This window comes from Pseudorca crassidens, chromosome 10 (genome assembly GCF_039906515.1).
Source record: "Pseudorca crassidens isolate mPseCra1 chromosome 10, mPseCra1.hap1, whole genome shotgun sequence".
In the NCBI taxonomy this organism is placed as follows: domain Eukaryota; kingdom Metazoa; phylum Chordata; class Mammalia; order Artiodactyla; family Delphinidae; genus Pseudorca; species Pseudorca crassidens.
The window spans coordinates 20,530,748-20,555,250 of NC_090305.1; the positions used below are offsets into that span (position 1 = coordinate 20,530,748).

Here is a 24,503-nt window from a genome sequence, read left to right on the forward strand (position 1 = left end):
ATAAATTAACGAATTGAGTCCAGCTAAACTACTGGTTTGTGGGAAGTAGTAATTTGATCTTTTTTAATGTTAATTTCAGTGTCATTTGTCACTTTTTAATGCTTGTCTGCTAAGAGTCCAGACGATCGTGACAGAGTAGATCTTCCACCCAAAGTCCCTTGACTTGATAAACACCCTATGACCCAATTTGGAACATGTTAGTATTGGAGTCCAGTAATATAGGACACAAACACCAATTTAATTATCTTCTCATAAAACAAAATGCAAGTGATCCTATTATAACTTGGAAGAAAAGTAACGCCCCCCAAAAATTCAGTCAGCGTTACTTCTGTTTGCCAGTCAGTTGTGGTTAGCCAGATTGTGTGACTCCAATATGGCAAGACCTCCACTCCCCAATATCAAGCTGTTTTTAACAAACAGCCTAGTTTAGACACCCCAATAATGTACAGATGACATCACCAGACCAAGGAACTATTGGACTCGAAATCTCAGCAGATGTAGGGCACCTAACCTGATCTATAGAATTCTCACACACTACAGAAAATGTAGACCGGAAGCAAAACAGCCTTAACACTCCCATGCTGAGCTTGCCTATGTTCTTTGTCTTTCCACAGCTTCAGTTCCCTTTCAGTCTCTTGATAGAAAGTACTTAAAACAGGACATAACCCAGAGAAGAGCAAGCCACGTTTCTCATGGCACTCGACCCACCCTCTCTTAAGACAGACTTAAAGGAGCTCTGTTCAACTCAAGAGAGCTCTATTCTTTGATATGCTTAAGAGATCCGGGATTTCACCTGAAATCATTCTGTTTAATAGTCACGTGAGACGGACGAGTTATCTACGTATTTCTTAACCACACTAAAGGCAGCAAAGTGAATCTGACAGTTACTAGCATAACAGCTATAGCTCACTCTAAGAGTAAGCCTGTCCACACACACTGAGCAGCCAAGTAAAAAGCCTACAACTCTCTAGAAAGTTAAGTGGCTCTTAAAAGAGCCTTTGGGTTACAAAAGTCTGAATTTCTTTACTTGGAACTACTGTATTTACTGACAGCCTTGGTGCCCTCGGACACTGCGTGCTTGGCCAACTCCCCAGGAAGCAGCAAGCGCACTGCTGTCTGGATCTCCCTGGATGTGACGGTCGAACACTTGTTGTAACGCACCAGGCGGGACGCCTCCGCTGCAATGCGCTCAAACATATCAGTAACAAGTGAATTCATAATACTCATAGCCTTCGAAGAAATACCAGTATCCGGATGAACTTGTTTCAGTACTTTATAGATATACACTGAATAGCTCTCTTTGCGATATCTCTTGCGCTTTTTCTCCTCCTTTTTCTGAGTTTTAGTCACGGCTTTCTTATAGCCTTTCATGGAACTAGCACTGCTCTTGGAAGTCTGCTCCGGCATGGCTAACCTACAGTTTTAAAACAGAAAACCAGCGGCAGTTGTTCTGCTGAAGCGTGATATTTATATGCGCGGAGTTCAGATGACGTATTGGGCAGCTCACATCTGATTGGATAATGGATAGTGGCATGTATGTAAATGAGGTGATTCCAGTATGGTTCTCTGATTGGATATAAGCGTATCAGCCAATCAAATAGTAAATCACAACCCACCGTGAGACTATAAATAGACCCCGTACCTGCCCTAACGGTATTTGTTTCCGTTATAACAAATTAGTATTCTTATAGTAATGTTTGGACGTGGCAAGCACGTACTAAGGCCAAATCTCATTCGTACAGAGCCGGCCTGCAGTTCTCTGTGGGTCGAGTTCACCACCTTCTCCGCAAGGGCAATTACATCGAGCAGATTGGGGCCGGCACACTGGTTTACCTGGCAGCGGTGCTGGAGTACCTGACGGCCGAGGTCCTGGAGCTGGCGGGCAATGCGACCCATGAAAACAACAAGATGCGCATCATCCCGCGTCACCTGCAATTGGCCATCCGTAATGACGAAGAGCTCAACAAGCTGCTGGGCGGTGTGACCATCGCTCAGGGCGGTATCCTACCCAGCATCCAGGCAGTGCTGCTGCCCAGGAAGACCGAGAGCCACCACCGCCAGGTTCAGTGCAAGTAACACTTCACAAGTTGCAAAGCCAAGTGAGTAACTTGAATGTCTAAAGGAGAAAAGCCCCAAGCTGAAACCAAAGCCACTCACAATTACTGAGAAACAGCTTAGGTTTAGAAAGAGACTACAGAGCAGTAATTGGCACCAAAAAAGAACTCACCACAACTAACGCTAACAGAACTCTGGACTCTGAAAAGTATGTAGCTCCGGTGACACCCCTGAAACAGTTTAACTTCATAAAAATTTTTCCAGCAAAACTCGTGAACTTGGGTGTAAATTTTTTACATTTCAGAGTAGGTAGAGCAAACATCCTAGCGGGCTCCTGGCGAGATGGGGGTGGGGTTGGAGGAGATGCCATTCTCCTTGGGGAAAGAAGCAAATTTAGGATTGTTCTGACAATGAACACAATTCCCAAGAAAGAATTAAGACGCATGATCTTTAGGGAGGATAAAGTTAGACTAAATGAGTGGATTAAAAGCAAAGACTTGTGAAGTTGCAGCTTTTGGCTTAACTCATGTTTGGAGAGTATGTCAACAGAACGTCAGCCAAGCAGCTAGCAAGTCAGTATGCATCACGGCTGCTTGTTCTCACAAGTGCTTTCTAGCAAGGGATTTCCAAGAGTTCTAGGATGGTTCCATATCCTGAAATCTCTAAGCATGACATGTTAAGCCAAAAGATAAAAGACATACTTGACAGCTAATTACATGAAAAACAGCAAACAGGTTGATAGTGTGTAGGATAAATCTCAAACAAGACGTACCATTTTAATGGTAAAATACTATCAGTATTAGAGTGGGTAAGTAATGTGACAAGGCAGCTTTCTACCACCAATTATTCAGGAATAGTAGGCACTGAATTCAACAGATTTAACCACTGAAAATGAAGCAAAATATTTTGTTGATCTTTTAGCACTGCCTAGGAGTAAACACCCACAGAGACAACTGACAAGAAAGCAGCCAAATACAAAATTTTTGTACGAAAATGAAAGCATCAAAAATTTCCAAACACAAAACAAAAATGTACATGTTTATAATTTAAAAATTCCTTAAACAGTTGCCAAGTTAAAATTTGAACACTACTCTTGTCTATAAACGTATACCCAAACCTATATATAGAATCGAAGTGTTCTAAAATTACAAAAACATAGTTTAAAAAAAAATTTAAAAATACTGATGAAATGTAAGAGTTTCCGGAAAAATATAAATTGCTTAAATTGAACCTAGAAAGCAGTGAGGACTAAGATAAATGGGAAAAAAAGTCGATGAGCTACCATCCTCTTAGATATTTAAGGAAAAGAGAAATCTATGGCTAAGGAAGTGGCTCCAGATTATGAAAAAATATTTTTGAAGAAATATAAAATTTAATGAAAAAAGCATGCTACTAAGTGCAGTGCAATATGTTTTAAATAACCCATAAATCTCCATTAAATGTGAACTAACTTTGGCAGCCCGTTAAAAAATTACCAAACAATGACAAATGGGGATCTAAGAATGTGAGGTTGTTTCAATGTTGAGTGAAAGCAAACAATTCACTTTATAAAGCCAAAGGGAAAAATAGTCTTGTTAAACTCAGAAGATGCTTAACATTTGCTAGTATGTTTAGTTGGATAGTTTTTGTTTCTTAGTGGAATAATAGTAGTTACTGTTAGCAGACTTTTTATCTTTTTTTTTTTTTTTTTTTTTGCGGTACGCGGGCCCCTCACTGTTGTGGCCTCTCCCGTTGCGGAGCACAGGCTCCGGACGCGCAGGCTCAGCGGCCATGGCTCACGGGCCCAGCCGCTCCGCGGCATGGGGGATCCTCCCGGACCGGGGCACGAACCCTTGTCCACTGTATGGGCAGGCGGACCCTCAACCACTGCGCCACCAGGGAAGCCCTTTATCATATTTTAATACTATTCTGGACTACGTTAGACAAATCATTTAGAAATATTAAAAGGATTCTGCTGTAACAAAAGGGAAATAAAATTAGGTGCAAGTAACACCTGCAGGGTAATGCTTCACAATTAACTGGGAAATAATTATATTGGAAATCAACAGTTCTCTTCAGAGCCATCTTTCAGAAAAGGAGCTGTGACCAAGTTTCAAAAAAACATTTCAATGAGTCATTTATATTCAATGTAATATTAATTATGGCTACTTCAAAATGCTGGTGTTGAAATTAGAACAGTCTTTAACACCATACACAAAAATAAACTCAAAATGGATTAAAGGCCTAAAATGTAGGACCGGATACTAAAGAACTTAGAGGAAAACATAGGCAGAACACTGTTTGACATAAATCGCAGCAATATCTTTTTTGATCCACCTCCTAGAGTAATGGAAATAAAAACATAAATAAATGGGACCCAATTAAACTCAAAAGCTTTTGCACAGCAAAGGAAACCATAAACAAAACGAAGAAACAACCCACAGAATGGGAGAAAATATCTGCAAACAATACGACCGACAAGGGATTAATCTCCATAATTTACAAACAGCTCACGCTGCTCAATATCAAAAAACCAAACAACCCAAGCAAAAAATGGGCAGAAGACCTAAATAGACATTTCTCCAAAGAAGACATACCGATGGCCAAGAAGTACATGAAAATATGCTCAACATCGCTAATTACTAGAGAAATACAAATCAAAACTACAATGAGATATCACCTTACATCAGTCAGAATGGCCATCATCAGAAAGTCTAGAAATAATCAGTGCTGGAGAGGGTGTGGAGAAAAGGTTGGTTTACATTCCCACCAACAGTACATTCTACACTGTTGGTAGGAATGTAAATTGATACAGCCACTAAGGAGAACAGTATGGAGGTTCCTTAAAAAACTAAAAATAGAGCTACCGTATGATCCAGCAATCCCAGTCCTGGGCATATATCTGGAGGAAACCATAATTCAAAAAGATATATGCACCCCAGTGTTCACTGAAGCACTATTTACAATAGCCAAGACATGGAGGCAACCTAAATGTCCATCAACAGATGAATGGATAAAGAAGATGTGGTACATATATACAATGGAATATTAGCCATTAAAAAGATGAAATCATGCTATATGCAGCAACATGGATGGACCTGGAGATTATCATACTAAGTGCAGTAAGTAGGACAGAGAAAGACGAACATCATATGATAGCTCTTACATGTGAAATCCAGAAGAAAATGATATAAATGAACTTATTTACAAAACAGAAACAGACTCACAGAATTAGAGAATGAAGTTATGGTTACGGGGGAGGGGGGAGAGGGGGGAGAGTGGGGGAGAGGGACAGATTGGGAGTTGGAGACTGACATATACACACTGCTATATTTAAAATAGGTAACCAGCAAGGACCTACTGTATGTCACAGGGAACTCTGCTCAATATTCTGTAATAACCTAAATGGGAAAAGAACTTGAAAAAGAATAGATACACGTATAACTCAATCACTATGCTGTACACCAAAAACTAACATAGCATTTGTTAATCAACTACACTTCAAAATAGAATAAAAATTAAAAAAGAATTTTTTTAAATGCTGGTGTTAATCTTTTATTCTCAGTTCATGCAAACTGTTATAGGAGAAGCCATTTTAATAAGTAAAATAAAATCGTGCTTTTTGGTGATTGATAGCAGTCTTTCATTTATAATTTCAGAAAGCCATACCAAACACTTAGTAAAAGAATTGTAATATTCCACTGGAATCAGACTATGGAAAAATTGGGGAGAAGAAGGGGGGTTAAAGACATATGAAATCAAGAGAAACAAGGATAAATGAGGCTTGATGCTGAAGCCCAGAAGGGGAAATAAGTACATCTGATTACTATCTAAATGGGTAAATGAGGAGCCCAGGGGTTAAGTGAGCAATCATGCTCTAATGCAGTCTATTACGCAAAACAGGGGAAACTGCCTTGCTGCTGTGAGTAATGAGTTACACAAGCAGCAGCACTGACAGAATTCAAATACACAAATTTATATTCAATGCAGTACACTGAGTTTTTCTTTTTTTTCCTACAACACATTAAGAAATCCGTTTTACTATATGAGCAAAATCACACTCAGAAATACACATGCATACAAATAACTTAAGAGTTTTCATAAACAATATGCCACTGTGGAAGGATTCCGAGATTACTGTTCTTAATTATTCCGTTCTGTTCAGCTGTTCTCTTGAGTATCCTACTTCACAAATGGTTCATGATTTGCTGTTTGGAACGCTGAAATGATAGGAATGGCTGATCCAAGCAGCTCATGAGGCACACAGGTTTAGCCAATAAAGAAACTGCACTCTCTGGGCCAAAATATTCATTCAAAGAGTGGGAATGCCACCCAATCTTTCCTGGGATTCTCAGACCTGGAAATTGAAGGGACGCATTTGTATAGGTGCAGGGCAATCTGAAGACTTTAGAAAATTAATCTAGAGCCGTCAGTGGCTAATCTCTTGTTCTTAGAACAAATTAAGGAAATGAAGGCAACATCAGAAGAAAATTCTGTGGCTGCTGAGATTCCAAGCTCTAAGGACTTAGTCCCAGTAGCTTTTCTTTCTGTTCTCAGGGTTATTCAGGTTACTTTTAATGTCTCCCCTATCTTTCCTTAATATATTTCAACTACGTGTTTCACTTGCAAGCACATTTGTCTGGCAAATTCAAGGGACAGCTTTCAACTTGGCACAACGAAAACCCTCTGTCCAGCACCACTGTCAATGAAATGTGTTTGGTCATTAATCTGGGTCTTTCATCTCAGTACTTTTTTTAGTACTGAAATGAAAATGGCCTTGTTTTTAATCATGGTGTACCACTGAGAGATAAATACAGAATACGGGAGAGAGAGGCAGAGGAGAAGGATGAAATTTAGTTAAGGGATGGAATTTTCCTCCTTCTTCTAATGATATAAGGCAATTAAAAGACAAATTTAACACCAAAAAAGGAGTATGGCTGGCCCTTTGAGAGTATTTGTGGATCATCAGAACATTCTGACGGGGTCATCCTTTCTGGGTGGGGATCCATTCCATGGAGTCATCTTTTCAATCCTTACCTCTACTGCCAGAATCCATATGAGGGCAGTGAGATAACGTCAGTCTGTCACTCACGGTTCCTTCTCTTACCCAATGAGTCATCTAAAATCTTGAAATTTTATCAGACCTGGATCACATTTAACTAAGTTTGCCTCCAAGCCCTTTCTACCCAGTAGAAATAAAAGTGACACCCTCTTGTCTTTTCCATCTTGAACTTTACTTTCTTACATGGTCCAACTAAACTCATCAGTGTGTTAATCAACCAATAGTATATGACCATCATATACGAATGCCACCCAAATAACATGATGCTGGAAATAACAGCTAAGCTTGCTGCATTCACTGAAATATAATAGTGATACTAGATCACAGTTTTCCCCTTAAAAATATCTGGCAGCAAAATTTAGGTTTTCCCAAATGAAAAGTCTCTCCTCTTGTTACCATAAAGAACTATAAAAAATAAACCCTGTGTGATATAAGTCATTTCATTCCTTATACCTTTCTTCTGATTCTCCTTAATCCCAACCTTTCAGGTTCTGCTTGGATTCTAGTTGGTATCTGTATTCATTCTGGGTTATCCAGGATCTCAGATCATCTCAAGGGCCCCAGTAGGGCCTAAATCCAGTAAGAAGTATTCTTATAAGAGACAGAAGAGAAGACACACAGAAGAGAAGATTGCGTGGAAGATGAAAGCAGAGATTGAAGAGATGCAGCTACAAATCAGGCAACACAAAAGATTCCTGGAAGCCACCAGAAACTAGAAGGGAAGCATGGGACAAATTATCTCTCAGAGCATCCAGAAAGAACCAATTCTGCCAGCACCTGATTTTGGACTTCGTCCTGCCAATATTACATGAGAACAAATTTCTGTTGTTTTAAACTACCCAGTTTGTGAAAATCTGTTACGGTGACCATAAGAAATACACTCTGTTAAGAGGATGAAAAGAAGAGATACAGGTTCAAAGAAAATAGTTGCAAAATACATATTTGATAAAGGGCTAGTATCTAGAATATATAAAGAACTTCCAAAATCCAATAGTTAGAAAATGTTAAAGAATCCAATCAGAAAATGGGCAAAAGCATGAAGGGACATTTCACCAGAAAGGGTATACAGACAGCAAATAAGCACATGAAAAGGTATTCAATACCATATTTTATTAGGGAACTGCAAATTAAAACCACAATGAGATACCACTATTATCTCACACCTATTAGAATGACCAAAATCCAAAACACTGACAATATGAAATGCTAAGTAGGAAATAAAGCAACAGGAACACCCATTCATTGCTGTTTGTAACACAAAATGGTATGGCCACTTTGGAAGACACAGTTCCTTACAATAGTAAACATTGGCTATTTGATCCAGTAATAGTGCTCGTAGGTATTTATCCAAGTGAGTTTATATGTACATTCACACACATACACACAAAATGTTTATAGCAGCTTTATGCACAATTGCCAAAAACTGGAAACAACCAAGATGTTGTTCAACAGGTGAATGGATAAATAAACTATGTTACACCCATACAATGGAGTATTATTCAGTGATAAAAAGAAATGAACTATCAAGCCATGGAAAGGCATGGAGGAATCTTAAATGCATACTGCTAAGTGAAAGAAGCCAGTCTGAAAAGACTACGTACTGTATGAGTCCAACTAATCATATCATGGAAAAGGTAAAACGATAGAGACAGTAAAAAGGCCAGCAGCTGCCAGGGTTTGGTGGTGGGAGGGGGCAGGGATGAACGAGTGGAGCACACAGGATTTTTAGGGCAGGGAAACCACTCTGTATGATACTATAAGGTAGATACACGACATTATGCATTTGTCAAAACCCACAGAACTTTACAGCACAAAGAGTGAATCCTAACACAAACTAGACTTTAATGATAACATATCAATAGTGGTTCATTAATTGTAACAAGTGTACCACACTAATGTAGAAGAAGAGGAGGTACATGAGAAGTCGCTGTACTTTCTGCACAATTTTTCTGCTTTAAACCTAAAACTGCTTTAAAAAATAAAGTCTATTAAAAAAAAAGCCAACTCCAAAAGATTACCTACTATAAATTCAATTTATAGTACATTCTTGAAACGACATAAGAAACAGAGAATATATTAGTGGCCCAAGAGTTGAGGAGGTGGTAGCAGAGAAGTATCTGTGGCTATAAAAAGGCAACATGAGGGATCCTTGCGGTGATGGCAATATTCTATATCCTGATTAAATCAACAGCAATATCCTGGTTGTGATATTGTACTAAGTTTTGCAAGATGTTACCTTTGGGGGAAACTGAGCAAAGGGTGCATGGTATCTCTCTGCATTATTTCTTACAACTGCATCTGAATCTACCATGATCTCAAAATAAAAAAGTTTAATTTAAAAAATTTGTAGAATGCAGTGAAAGCCATGCTTAGAGGGAAATTTAGCACTAAATGTTTATATCAGAGAAGGTAAACGTTCTCAAATCATTAATCTAAGTTTCAATGTTAAGACATGGAAAAAGAAGAGCAAAGTAAGTTCAATTAAACATAAAGAAAATAAAAACAAGAGGAGAACTCAATGAGATTAAAACAGAAAAACAACAGAAAAATCATTGAAACAAAAAGTCTTTTAAAAAGACCAATACAATTGAAAAAGCTGTATCAAGACTGATAATAAAAGAGAGAAGACACAAACTACCAATCTCAAAACAGGGGATAAAATAACAGACTATTAAAATGATAATAAGGGAAAAGAAACTAGCAGAATTCATCTAAGATAAATTATAGAAATTAAATATTCTTATATCTTAAAGAAACTGAAATAGTAGTTAAAACCCTTCAGGATATGAAACCGCTAGATCTAGATGGTTTCACTGGAGAATTCTACCGAATCTTTAAAGAAGAAATAACACTGATTTCACACAATTTCTTCCAGAATATAAAAGAAGATAAAATACTTCCCAACTCACTTTATGAGTCCAAAATTACCCTAATACTAAAATCAGACAAAAACAGTACAAACAAAAACTAGACCAATATTCCTTATGAACATTGATACAATATTAGCAAATAAAGTCCAGCAATGTAGATCAAAGAATGTAAGACTGGTTCAATATTCAAAATCGATCAGTGTAACCCACCATATTAACAGTATACAGAAAAATAACATGATCACATCAGTGAATGCAGAAAAAACATTTGACAAATTTCATCAACCTTATCTGATTAAAAACTCAACAGATTAGTAGAAGAGAAGTTTCTGTGTCTAATGAAGGGCATCTACAGATATCCTACAGGTAACACCATAACTAATGAAGAGACGCAATGCCTCCCCATAAGGTCAAGAACAAGGCAAAGATATCCATCCTCACCATTAAATTCAACTTCACATTGAAGTCCTCCATTGCACAATCAGGCAAGAAAAAGAAACTAAAGGCATATGGATCTGAAAGACGGAAACAAAATTCCTTCTGTTCAAAGATGACGTGATGGTCTGTGTAGAAGAAAACAAGGAATCTACAAACAAAACAAAAGAAACAAAAAACCTCCTAAAACTAATAGCTGCCAGGTACAATGTCTAAAATAATTTTGAAAAAGAAGAATAAAGTGGGAAGAATCACTCTCCCCAATTTCAAGATTTATTATGTATTACAGTAATCAAGGCTGTAGAGTAACAGGAAAGGGATAGATAAATGTATCAGTGGACCAGAACAGAGAACCCACAAATTGTCCCACATAAGTATGGCCAACCGATTTTAGACAATGATGAAGAGAAATACAATGAAGAAGAATAGTTTTTTCAACAAATGATGATGGAGCAATAGGCAAAAATAAGAACCTCCACTTAAGCCTGAAACCACTTACAAAAAGTAACTCAAAATGGATGGTAGATTTAAAGGTAAAATATAAATCTATGAACCTTTTAGAAAAAAATATATAAAAATATTGGGGATCTAGAGCTAGGCAAAAATGAAACCCAAACGATCCAGAAAAGAAAAAGTTGTTAAATCTCATCAAAAGTAAAAACTTTTGTTTTGTGAAAGTCCCTGTGGAAAGGATAAAAAGACAAACTACAGACATAAAAGAAATATATGCAAACTTCATATATGACAAAAGGCTTATTTTTAGAGTATAGAAAGAGCTTTCCAAGCTCAATAGTTAAAAACAACAACAACAAAAAAACCCCAAACCCAAATTATCCCATTAAAAAATGGGCAAAAGTCAGAGACATTTCACAGAAGACATAGAGATGGCAAGCAAAGCACATGAAAAGCTGTTTAACATTAATAACCATTAGAGAACTGAGATTAAGACTATGATGAGATGTTAATATATACCCATTAGGCAACTAAAATTAAAACTAGTGACAAAAATGAAATGCTGGCATGAAGGTGGAGGAAAATATTTTGGTAGTTTCTTAAAAATCTAAACATGCTTACTGTGTGATCCAGCACTCCCACTACTGAGCGTCCGTCCCAGAGAAATGAAAATTTACATTGACACAAAAACCTGCGGGTGAATGTTTATACCAGGGTTTTGTTTATTTGTTTTTCATTTGTTTATTTTGTAGTGGTCAAAGCTTGGAAAAACACTAATATGTCCTTTAATAGGTGAATGTTAAATATGCTGTTGTTTATCCATACCGTGGAATACTGTTCGACAATAAAAAGGAACAAGCTACTGATACATGCAACAACTTGCATGGATCTCTGGGGAATTATGCTGTGTGAAAATAAAGTCAATCTCAAAAGGTTATATACTGTATGATCTCATTCATATAACATTCCGAAATAACGAAATTATAGAGATAAATTATAAATTATTAGTCACTTCTTGCTGATGTCCTAGATGGTCAGTAAACAGGAAACACTCCTTTGACGGAAGAACTTGAAATGGCTCTGAATAAACCCTTTGGGTTCTAGTAAAACAACCCAATAGCCTTGCAGTTCTCTGGGCAGTACTAGAGGCACCGAATTCTAACTTGCGGTGTTTCCCAGAAAACTTGATCCTACTACCACAGCTGGATTTTGAAGCAAACTTGCTTTAGGAACTCGCCAAACAAACACAACTCCTGTTGTAATGTCAACATTTGCAGTCCTCGCTTTTCAATCGCCTTTCTTAGAGACTCACAAAAACCCCTCAGAAAATCAGTCATTGTAACGCAACTTGCTCTCTAAGAAAGACTGATGATTTACATGGATGCCGTGGGAGGGATTCATTTATAGTCCATATATTCAAATGAAGTTTTGAAACAACCAGGTCTGATTGGAGGATGATTACAGTAGAATGAAAGTAAAAGTAGGACTGCCAATTCAACTCTCTGATTGGATAAATGCCTCCCTGACATCAGCCAATCAGAACACTAACCACACTTTATACCTTAGTCAAGTAGCTAAAATAGCCTGCGGGTATTTCCCTCAATCGTGTGTTAACTCTTGTTTTTCAGCTTTCTCTCTTTTGGAGGTGGGGAGCAGGTAGGCAGAAGTTTATCGTGTCTTCTCCCTGGCTGGCAAGGAGCGAGTCGGCTCGGAGCGAGGGTCGATGCAAGGCCTGGCAGACAACATGGCAGCTACAAGTCAGGCATCATCCTGCCTGACACTGCACAACCATCGCCCAGGGCGGGTGTTCAGTCCGATATTTGGGTTTTTTTGTGTTTTTTTTGCGGTACGCGGGCCTCTCACTGTTGTGGCCTCTCCCGTTGCGGAGCACAGGCTCCGGACGCGCAGGCTCAGCGGCCACGGCTCACGGGCCTAGGCGCTCAGAGGCATGGGGGATCTTCCCGGACCGGGGCACGAACCCGTGTCCCCTGCACCGGCAGGCGGACCCTCAACCACTGCGCCACCAGGGAAGCCCAGTCCGATATTAAGGGAAACCAAGGGCCACCACCACAGAGGCAAGTGCCAGTAAAGTCTCCAGTTAGCAAAGCCCAGTAAGTAATATGCATTTCTGGGGAACGGAAACAACAAACCAAAAACCAAAGGATAAGCACATAGTTTCTGAGAAAGAGCTGTGGCTAGATTCCAAAGAACAATATACAATCTTTCAATAAAACAGTCCAGTTAAAAATGTTATCTTGACACCTTCCTTGTAAATTCTGTTTGTAACTACTCTGTGAAAGTTAGTTTTTCTTGAAATTTAGATTGTCATTAGATTTTTAATCCTGTTCTAACCTTTTACATTTCTTAATAACCATGCTCTGGGTGCTCACTAAATTGATTTCAAGGCAGGGTAGGACACTGCCGTTTGAAAAATGCTGGGATAATTACACAGGCTTATTGCCAATAGAACTGCTCTCCTGGGCCACAGTGATTGGCCCAAAAGTAGGGAAGTGGCCTGAGCTGAGCCAGTGAAAGAGCTTTCTGAGATTTTCAGCGGCTTGAACATAATTTTTCTTTCTTTTATGAGGGTGTGAATGAGACTGGAGGGGCTGAGGAAGTGTCTCCGGCCTCTTGGGAAAGATTGAGAAGAAAGGTGAAGTGAAGGGGAACAACAAAAATGAGTTTGGAAGTTTGGGGTGAGGAACAGAGAGATACATTTATATCCAGTCTCAACAGGTGTGCTTGTTCCAAAGGCTCTTATAATGTGAGGTGTCTCAGTCTACTTAGCACAAACCACCACCCTCCACTTTTGTCTGTCTCTCTTTTTAAAATGCTATTTCAATTTGACTTCTGTCACTAACAAGAGATTGTGTGACAAATCCAAGCCAAAACTAACTCAACACAATAAGAATTCCACATTTACTAGCATATTGAACAAATAAGTGCATTCTGCCCTTTTTCTGTAGCAACAATACTGATGTCTTTGCTCTTTTTTTTTTTTTTTTTTTTTTGGCGGTACGCGGGCCTCTCACTCTTGTGGCCTCTCTCGTTGCGGAGCACAGGCTCCGGACGCGCAGGCTCAACGGCCATGGCTCACAGGCCCAGCCGCTCCGCGACATGTGGGATCTTCCCGGACCGCGGCACGAACCCGTGTCCCCTGCATCGGCAGGCGGACTCTGAACCACTGCGCCACCAGGGAATCCCCAATGTCTTTGCTCTTAATGCTTATCTTTCATTGAAAGGGAAGTGAAAATTAGAGTGAGAGAGAAGCCTGATGGCATTAAACCCACTCAAAAGCTTTAAAGTAAATGGTTGTAGTGGAAAGTAGTCAAGTAGAGTCTGAAGGGATGCCTGACATTCTTAAGGAGAACAGTGGGTATGAGAAAAAGAAAACGAAGAAAAAAAGAAAGAAAAGAAACTCCTCTTGCTTTTGTCTCCTCCCATCTAAGAATTCCAAGGTGGTTGAACTAAAAGGAAAATTTAAGGGAAACGATTTTATTTTGTAATAGGTGGAGGGTAAGAGGACAGACCCTATAGCCAGGGTCAAGGGCTGGTATCCTGACTCCATTCCATACAAGCAAGTTACTTAACCTCTCTGTGAAATAAGGAGAATGACAGTATTTTGTAGATTTGTTGTGAGTATTAAAAGTATAAATGTGTGTAAAGTGCTTCAAACATTGACCAACGCATAGAAAGTGTCGTACAAGTGCTCTCATAAGGAGCATTGGAAAGGGAGCAAATGGGAGCCCAAGAATCAGATTAGTAAAGGGCACACTCTATCTGTAGGCAACAGGCTAACAGAACTTTCTTGAAGGTAACCCAAGAGAACCAATGAAAAGCAAGATAATTCAGTAAAGTGGCAGGATATGAAACTAAGACAAAAGTCAATAGCATTAATTATAAACTATAACCAGTTAGAAGTTATAAAAAAGGAAAAGACCAAATTTTCAAAAGAAGCAAAATATGTGAAATATCTAGGAGTAAACTTAATAAGAAATGTAAATCCTATATAAGAAAAACTTTAAATATTCCTAAAAGGATCAAAAGGAGATTTAAATAAACAAGAAAGCATCTTATACTTGTGGACAGGATGATATAACATCCTAAAGATGTCAAATTCAGTGTAGTCCTATTTATTTAACAAGATGAAAAGAAAGTTCACAGTGGAGAAAAAGGCAAATGACCCTTAAATACATGAAAAGATATTCATTTATAATCAAAATGAAGAGCAAGTTAAAACTACACTGGGATATCAATTCTTGCCTATCTGATAGTCAAAAATCCTACAACCCACCCAGCTGACAATGCTAAGGAGAAATGGGCATACATGTACATTGCTGGTGGGAGTGTAAGATGATATAATACATATGGTGGGAAAGTTTAGTAATATCTAACAAAGTAACATATGCCTTAACTGTGGACTCAGGAATTCCACTTCTAAGAATTTACCTGAAAAATATGATTCTACATATGTGAATTAACAAAAATGTACGAAGTTGCTCAGGCAGCATTATTTGTGATATATTATAAAATGGAAATAATGTTAATGTCCATCCATAGGGGAAAGGTTGAATAATCTCCAGGACAGATTCACACTGGAGCACCTGGGAAGCCATGAAAATGAATGAGAATCATCTTCATGTGCTGGTAGGGAAAGAGCTCCATGATATACTATGAGGTGAAGAAAGAATGCAGAAAAAATGCATCTTGAGTGATACTTTTGGGTAAAGGATGGAAATTTTGAACCATGTTCATACTTCACAGGTTCAAGAAATAAAATTACATCAAAAGGAAAATAAGCAAATTCTGAAAACAGACTGACATGAATGAAGGTGACTGTATATCATATTGGTAACGTGAATCCACAAAGAATGGATTATTTCCAGTGACTTCTGAACACAGTTCTCTGATGGTATATTCTTATTGGGATGCCTTCTATTTCTGTCAGAAATTAAAAAGAAAATAATAAGAAGAAAATAAATTCAAATTTTAAATCCCAGGTTTTGTAAACTAACAGAAAAATGAAGCAACTTCTGTGGGGTTCTATGAGCTAACATTACTCTGAAACCAGAATTAGACAAAGGTAGCACAGGAAGACTCAAAGCTAATCTCAATTACTCGAGTAGATGCAAAAGTCCTAAACAGAATAATATAAAATCTAAGCAAGCAATTTATTAAGGAAAAATACCTTGTGATGCTAGATGGTTGGACCGTGGAGTGCCAGTATACTTAAGGACTTAAAATGTCTTCCACCCACTCATTAAACAAGGGTTACGGAGCACGCACAGGCCAATGATAACTGCTCTTGGCCCCGGGGAATTGGTGGCAAACCAGACAATGTTTCAAAGAACTTATGGATGTGGAAATGAACTAATAAATGAGCCAGATAATTTTAGAAAAATCATAAGTGCTTAAGAAAAAAACGTATTGTATAGCAGATAATATGTACAAAAGTGTACGAGAGCTACTGGATTGAAAGTCTGGTTCATTCGCGAGAGGAAGCTAAAGAAAAGCTTTCCAAGGAGAAGGTTATGTGAGCCAGACCTGGATGAGGGAGTTACTAAATGCCATGAAGAGGAAAGGGCAAGACCGACTGAGGGATATAGAAGAGCATCATCAAAGGCCCTGAGGTGTGGCGAGAATGGCCTCTTTGAGTAATAAAGAGTCCAGTATGACTAGACAACACAGGCACACAGTGGGAAGACTTGACTGGATGGCAGCTTGGGGATGGTTGACGCAAACTTTTGTGTGGGATGCTAAAGAGATTGGAACCGCTAATCAAAAGGGTAGGTGTTCAAAACTTCTGAGTGTGAGAGTGAAATGGTCAGATGTGCGAGTTACTGAGAGACTATTGGCACCAACGCAGATGGATTGTAATGGGGAGGCAGGGAGGTTTGAAGAAACACATCTAATGCGTTTGCTTCAGCCAGATACTTGGGATTCTTTTAAGCATTGAACTCTGTCCCTAATCCCTACAAATTGTCACTCACGGAGCCAGTGTTGTGATGGATTAGGTTCCAGTGAGAGCAAACCTGCTTGCAAGGGCCAACCATTAAATTTGGGGGAATTTTGCAAGTTGGTGTTAAATAAGACCATTACTAACAATTAAATCGTATAAAACTACAATTAAATAAATTTAGAACAGGTAAAGATATACATCACCTTCTAATTTTTGCCAGTGTTTACTATTACCTATGCCCTTGAGGTTATTTTCGTTAATTCTGTCTAAATGATAGACATGCCATTTAACGGCTTCCTATTGTGCTTTCTTCCCAGTTCTGATTTCAGAGAAGTGCTGGTAGCTGGAAATCAGCCCGATAGGATTTTTTTACACCATGGAAATCAACAAATGCTATAAAGGCAGGACTTAACTTATTGTTTTGGTGATTATCTAGATTTTAAAACATCTTGGAGAAAATGTGCATTAAACTTAAAAGTGTGGTGTATCTGCAGCTGTTACACTGTGAATAACCCCAAATATTAAGGAAATATTTTTCTAGTATTCAGAAACTATTATCTGATTCAGCAAAGGAGTCCCTCATGTCAATGACATCTGAGCAATGCTCTGACATAGTTTTTTCTTACTTGGTGAAATTTAAAAAAAAAGAATCAACATTTATGTCAGGACTATATTCATTGGTCAGTGGTGTGAGTGACTTCTGTGATGAAATGGATAGTAATCAAGCAGTTATTTGCAGTCTGATTTTATGACACTATTGTGGACAATAAAATTATAAAAGCGGTAAGTAGATTTTGTAAGAAATAGCAATTCCTTTGAAATTATTGGTCTAATCTGAAAATCAAGGAGGTTTTAGCTAAAATCTATTTCTAAAACTGTATGAAAATATTTAACAGAGTTTTTTTACCTTAACCTTAAGGGTTTTATTAACATGTATATGTATGCGTGTGTGTGTGTGTGTGTGTGTGTGTGTGTATGTTTTGTGTGTGTATTTGTTTTTCTGTTAGAGCCAGTTGTTTAACATTTACTAGCACATCACTGTCTATAACCCTCACTCCAGACATTTGAGAGAGGCCCCGAAATGAAACAAAGGTACAGAGGGCAATGAGAGGCAAAGGAATACTTTGAACACTCACTTGTTCTGTAGCCTCAAACCCCGCCATGTTTCCTGAGGGGAGGGAGGCCAGATCATGGGAAAAACTCCTTTTTCCTATACTAAAGAAAATGGGTGCTTATTATTCCCATTCCGAAGTTGGAGGCTTGTTCTCAGGCTCCTGATCCTTCTCTCTCAGATTTATAGAATAACAGTCATCAAAATAACAAAAACAGATGCTCTGGCCTCTTTCCAGAATATCTGGGAAAGTACTAAAGGCCAAAACAAATGGGCACGATGGAGGCATTAGTTTGTCTCTCTAGAGCTCCTCCTCTATTTGAAACATTGCCTCTCCTGTACTCCATCCAATAAACAAATCCTCAGAGGCTTTCTAAAAACGGTCCTATTGCACGAGACCGTTTCAGAAGTATTAGAAGACACGCTTGGAAATAAATTCGCATGTTTGACTTAATGACAGAGAGGATCACTCATGAAAAGATTTTGCAACCTTAATAATAAGTAGAATTAAATGTCATCTACCTGGTGAGCTTGAATGTTTACCACATCTGCAAATAATAAACTCAACCAAAAAAATATATCATGTGTTATCCAATGAACTATGTGATTCAGAGCCACGAGCATATAAACAAGAAAAACACAGTTAATTACAGCTATTATTATGGAAACTTAACTGCTCTGAAAATACTTTGGTTTCTGATGCTCTTTAATTAGCTTATCTGCAGCTGGCGTCCTTGATGACTGCCTCATAGAGTTCCTCTCCAGAATCCAAGGATGATTCAGTACCGGCACATCCATAAAGGTGATTCAGCACATTAGCAAGTCAATACTGATAAAGCATTATATTCACAACAATGGTTACTAAAAATGCATTTGAAAATACTCTCTATAGTTACTGTACGGTTAAAAACTTTTGGTAAACTGAAGATAATGGCATAAATTCTAGAAGTTGTTGAATTGGATACGTCCCCAAAGAAAACCCAGCATCGTATGTCCAGTAATAATTTTACTGTCATTAGAGTCAGGAACCTGCCCCCAAAAGTCCCTATCACCACCACATGTCTTATTGTGAAATATTAGACAAAGATAGTAGGCACGGAATTTAACCACGGTCAACTCTAAGCCAATTTCATACTTTTGGATGACTTCATTGCAGACCTAGTGTGGTAGCCAGTTTCTAAGACGGCACTCCATTACCCCTACCTCCTGGTATTGGCACCCTTGAGCAGCCCCCTTCCCACGTTGTACGAGGGTTAGTCTGTGGGACCCAGAAAATACAATACAGCAGAAGTTAGAATATGTCACTGTGGAGATTAGGTTATAATAGATAACGCATTTTCTTTTAGTCACAAAGTAGGAAAGAGAATCAAGGGAGCAATTGATTGATTCCCAGCCATAGACTGCCAATAAAAAGAGATACTTTATCACAACTTGTCTTTTACAAATTCACAGTAACCTAAAAAGAATCTTTGATTTGAATGACAGGGGGCCTCCCAAAGGTATTCACCAAGAATATCACCAACAGAGGAACCCTTGATGCCTCTGGCTTCAGAGGGGATGCGGGTATGGAAGTGGATCTATCTTAGCACATCCTGCAGGTAGGCAGAGCAGCTGGGCCCAGTGGGATCTGGCAGCAATATTACCATTTGGGTCTTGGTTAGGGCACTCACGGAGCTATGCTAGGGTACTGGAGTAAAGTACAATTGCTTATGCATTGTGACAGCAGCGTAGCTCTTCAGAAAGGAGAATAAATACATAGATCATAGTGGATGAGTGGGTAAATCTTATTTTTATTTCTTATTTTTATTATTTCAATGATGTAAGGAGCTAGGCTAAAGGCCGATGGGATTAGAAGAGGCGGAAGGAGGCATGTAAACTTTCAGCTCTCAGCTCAACTGTCTGATGGGAGTGTATGCCCACAGGATATCGGCAGATAACACCACACCTCCAAGGCTGTGTAAATTCTTCATACATCTAGTTAGGACTATTCTTCCAAGAAACTTAGCATATATTAACATAAGAGCATCTATAATATGGGATCCACAATACCAAGCCAAAAAGATTCCAAAAATTGTGTTAAACGCCTTTTTTCCAATTCACCAACAGTATTGAGAACCCAGAGCTGGTCCTCATCCCCATTTGATTCATTTTTCTTCTCCATAAAAATTAATTCTGCTCTGGCTTATGGCTCTTGAGACAGCAGACAAGTGAATTATACGAACATTTTGCTTTGGGTAAATATTAGACTGTAACAACTTGGTCTTGTAATTTTGATATATTGGTCATCAATTTTCAAGTTTGAGAGATAATTTATATTTAAATGGTTTTAAATTTATGAAAATAAAATTTTCTTATTCCACTGAGAGGGCAAATATAAAAGATCCATGATTTGAAAAGAAGCCTAACTATGGAAAAAGCAAAGCTCTACAGCAAAGCCCTTCAATAAGAGCTGTAGTGAAGTCACAGGTAACTGCAGCGTGATCATCGTTTATCACACTAGGTTCTAAAACTAAAGTGAGAGTAAAGTCAGATTTATAGAACACATGCCACATAACTGATAATGAAATTGTCTTTTTTGCTTTTTTGAAAGCAGCCATTTTATTAAAAACTTGATATCCTTTTTACTTAAAATAAACATAATTTATTGATGTCTCTGACATAACCTCATTTGAGAGGGAAGTGATGAGAGAGCTGTGAAGTAGGGGTGAGATTGATATATCATCTCTACATCATTTGTCATCCCTCCTCAAAAAACCCCAGCAGGCACAAAGACTTCTCAATTCTTCTCTTAGAACTAATATTTTATACAAACGTATTTATAGATTTTGTGTTTGCTTTGCTTTAACAAATTGTGCCTAAAAGTATTTGCTCACTTTTTTCACACCAGTGCTATAGTTCCTCAGAATACCCTTCTTACCTTTACAAGTCATTTTATCATCTTAAGTTGCACATAAAAAAATCATTTCTTTACTTCACTGTCTTCCAATACAAGTTCCTGAAGCCCATTATTCAGTAAAGGGGTACTATATTTTTTAACACCAGTCATTTTAATATTGACTTGATAGCAGTTAGTCTATTTTTTTCCAGGAAACAAAACTGTGTATATATAACATACAAAATTTACACAGAAATTTTAAATAGGAGTAGACCACAAAAATTACATATAGCCTGAATATGTTATTTTCAATAATATCTCCTTCCCATCCCTGTCATTCACTTTTTATGTTATTTTATTAATTTTCTCAACTATTTATTGTTATATTTTGCACATATGAATTTGAAAGAATAGTATGATGAACACCCACATTGACACATTATGGCAACTTCAATTTCAGTATGCCTCTCCTAAGAGAGGATATTCTCAGTATCATTCTCATATCTAAAAAAATTAACAATAATTCCCTAATACCTAGTCTATTTTCAAATTTGCCCAATTTTCTGAAATTTTTTTTTTTTTTTTTTTGCGGTACGCGGGCCTCTCACTGTTGTGGCCTCTCCCGTTGCGGAGCACAGGCTCTGGACGCGCAGGCTCAGCAGCCATGGCTCACGGGCCCAGCCGCTCCGCGGCATGGGGGATCTTCCCGGACTGGGGCACGAACCCGTGTCCCCTGCATCGGCAGGCGGACTCTCAACCACTGCGCCACCAGGGAAGCCCCTATGAAAAATTTTTATAGCTGGTTTTAGTTTTTGTTTGCAAATTAAATGTAATATTTGTGCTGTTGGGGCCCAGGGCAGGCTGCCCCAAAATATGCCTCAATGACATATTGATTATTTTTTTTAATTGAGGTATAGTTGATTTACAATATTAGTTTCAGGTATACAAGACAGTGATTCAGTATTTTCATACATTATACTCCATTTAAAGTTGTTATAGAATATTGGCTATATTCCCTGTGCTGTACAAATATCCTTGTAGCTTATTTATTTTATACATATTAGTTTGTACCTCTTAATCCCCTAAAGCTCCTCCCCCACTTTCCCTCTCCCCACTGGTAACCACTAGTTTGTTCTCTATATCTGTGAGTCTGTTTCTTTTTTACATGAAAAGATGCTCAACATAACTAACCATCGGGGAAATGCAAATCAAAACGGCAATGAGATATCACCTCACACCTGTCAGAATAGCTGTCATCAGAAAGACCACAAATTACAAATGATGTGGAGAAAAGGGAACCTTAGTGTATTGCTGGCGGGAATGTAAATTGGTACAAACACTATGGAAAACAGCATATGGATTATTTTGAATTAAAGTTACTTGAGAAACAGCCAGTGGGGGGAAAAATGATTAAAAAACCCACTCTGATCCTCTACTTTCCCCCTGAAAGCGGAAAATAAATCTTTCATGTAAAGATACCCTCCCTGTACTAGGAGGGTAGACTATACCACCAGAGTTAGGGAATTCAAGGCTAAGAAAGCTGTATAAACAAACTTTGTTACTCTTCGTTAGTCAGCTGCCCCAAGCACAAGTCCCTCTGTTTTGTTAAATCTTCACAAATAATTGTTTCTTTGTCTAAAAATGATATATAAACAGCCTGCTTGGAGCATTTGGGGTTCCCATTTCTATGAGAACCCCAATGAGTACGAACTAAGTTGGTGTTTTGCTCTCCTGTTAATCTCTCTTGTGTCAATTTAATTATTAGACCAGCCAAAAGAACTTGAGAGGGGTAGGGGGAAATTTCCTCCTCCCTGACAGTGCTAAAAACAACCCCCCCCAAAATCCCCCAAAAAGTCTGTTAAATTCAAAATTTGCTAAAAGAGCATAATTAATACTTATTTTACATTTAAAAAAAGTGCTTAGTAAAACAAGACTAATAGGATTCTTAACATATGGACCAAGTATATCTCAACCTAAAGCCCAATATCATGCTTGATGGTGAAATATCAGTACTGTTCCCCAGAGAGTCAGAAATGTAACAAGAAATCTTTGTACCACCATCATTATTTGATGATACTTTGTGATATATTCAGGAATATTAGTCAAGGAATTTTCCAAGGAGTTGATTTATTGCATTGAGTATAGAGAAACATCTAAAGAAAGAAATGAAAATGGAAATCCAAATACATTACTCTACTTTAAAAAAAAAAAAGCTCCTTTTTAACTATGAGGCTATGAGGTAAAATAATGTCATCCATACACCTACTGATTATCACATATGATCAAAAGGTACAGAGATTTGGGACAAACAACAAAAATGTGCAGTGATGTTGTGAAGAAAAGTCTAAAGCTTTCTAAGAGGATTAACATAAGATTAGAAGTAATGACGTAATTTGATAGCTAAGAATAATCAAACTTATGAGAGTCAATTGTTCCTTGAATTAAGCACATACACCGTCCCTCTGCATGTGTGTGTGCATGTGCATGTGCGTGTGCGTGTGTGTGTGTCAGCTGCAGGTTTCTTTTTCCCAAAAAGAGGGAAAGAAATTCTGGGAAATATATAGAGAAAATTGAACCCCAGAAAAATTGTGCAAAAATACGCTTCATTTCTATTTATGTAGAAAATATAACAGTATGATGAAACCTAATGAAAACAACATGCTCAAAATTGTTCAGAGGGACCTATTTCCTATGTTAAACATTAGAAGTCAACTCTGTGAGAACATTAAATAAATAGCACACAAGGACATACTACGATCCCAATGGTTTAATTTTCGGTAAATACACAAAAAATAAGTCAACGGTTATACCACTAGATCCGATCAGGAGAGAGAAACCAACAGTTATCTGAAGAGGGAAATTTGAATATAAAGAATGAATTCAGGGAATTGGAGTAAGGACTTGGGACTGGCTAATAAGCAGTAAAAATAACTCTAAATAGTAGAGGACTAGCAGAGATAAGGGGCAGTTACTACCCATAGGGCCAAAGGGGAGCATCAAGGACTGAGATCCAGACCTTCTGGGAGAGGGCACATGTGTAGCTCACTGGATGGCAGAGGAGCTGCTGTAGTTTTGCGTCACTTGGTGGAAATCCAACCTCTACAACAGGTGAAGGCAGCTGAAGAAAGTTTGGATCTCAGAGGGAGGGCATGTAAGGAAAGGAGACTGCATGGGATCACCTTGGGAGTGAGTTTAGATAGGGAAGAAGTTCAAGAACAGAGCTCTGGGTACACCAACATTAGAGGTTAAGGAAAAGATGGTGATTCAGCAAAAAGGATTCAGAAAGAGCAACCAATAAGGCATGAGAAAAATCAGACCTGAATGGCATGTGGCAATCAAGGGAAACACGAAGGAGTGAGTGATGAAAGCTGTTAAGTATCGACAGATAAGGCCTAAGTGACCACTGGATTTGCAAATATGGAGGTCAGTGATGGCTTTGCCAAGGGCTGTCTTGTTGCTGGTGGGCTCAAGAGAGAATATAACTATATATGGAGTATCATCTAGAAAAATATCGAATTACTATGTTGTACACCTGAAACTAATATAATATTGTAAGTCAACTATAGTTCAGTTTTAAGAGAGAGAGAATTGGAGGTGAGGAAACAGACAAGCATGCCTGTCTTATGAAATATTTTGCTACAAAAGGGAGCAAAATCACAGGGTGTCAGTTTTCACAGAAAACTCAATGGCCTTTGTGCAAATAG

At 38.2% G+C, this 24,503-nt stretch overlaps 2 protein-coding genes across 2 annotated transcripts; one reads left to right on the forward strand and one right to left on the reverse strand.

Moving 5' to 3' along the window:
- Nucleotides 1-1,023: 1,023 nt before the first annotated feature.
- Nucleotides 1,024-1,407, reverse strand: LOC137232985 (histone H2B type 1-A-like). The gene has a single exon (XM_067755790.1). It carries the CDS (start codon nt 1,405-1,407, stop codon nt 1,024-1,026), a length of 384 nt encoding a protein of 127 aa, XP_067611891.1.
- A 113-nt stretch (nt 1,408-1,520) lies between these two features.
- LOC137232701 (histone H2A type 1-A-like) lies at nt 1,521-2,076 on the forward strand. The gene is made up of 2 exons (XM_067755293.1): nt 1,521-1,556; nt 1,681-2,076. Exons 1-2 carry the CDS (start codon nt 1,521-1,523, stop codon nt 2,074-2,076), a joined length of 432 nt encoding a protein of 143 aa, XP_067611394.1.
- Nucleotides 2,077-24,503: the final 22,427 nt, after the last annotated feature.

Excerpts from the sequence above, each read along its gene's own strand:
- LOC137232701 (XM_067755293.1), top strand. The coding sequence starts at position 1,521 with ATGGATAGTGGCATGTATGTAAATGAGGTGATTCCA. Across the intron at positions 1,557-1,680 it reads ATGTAAATGAGGTGATTCCA|TATTCTTATAGTAATGTTTG; the intron begins GTATGGTTCTCT and ends ATAACAAATTAG.
- LOC137232985 (XM_067755790.1), bottom strand. The coding sequence starts at position 1,407 with ATGCCGGAGCAGACTTCCAAGAGCAGTGCTAGTTCCATGAAAGGCTAT.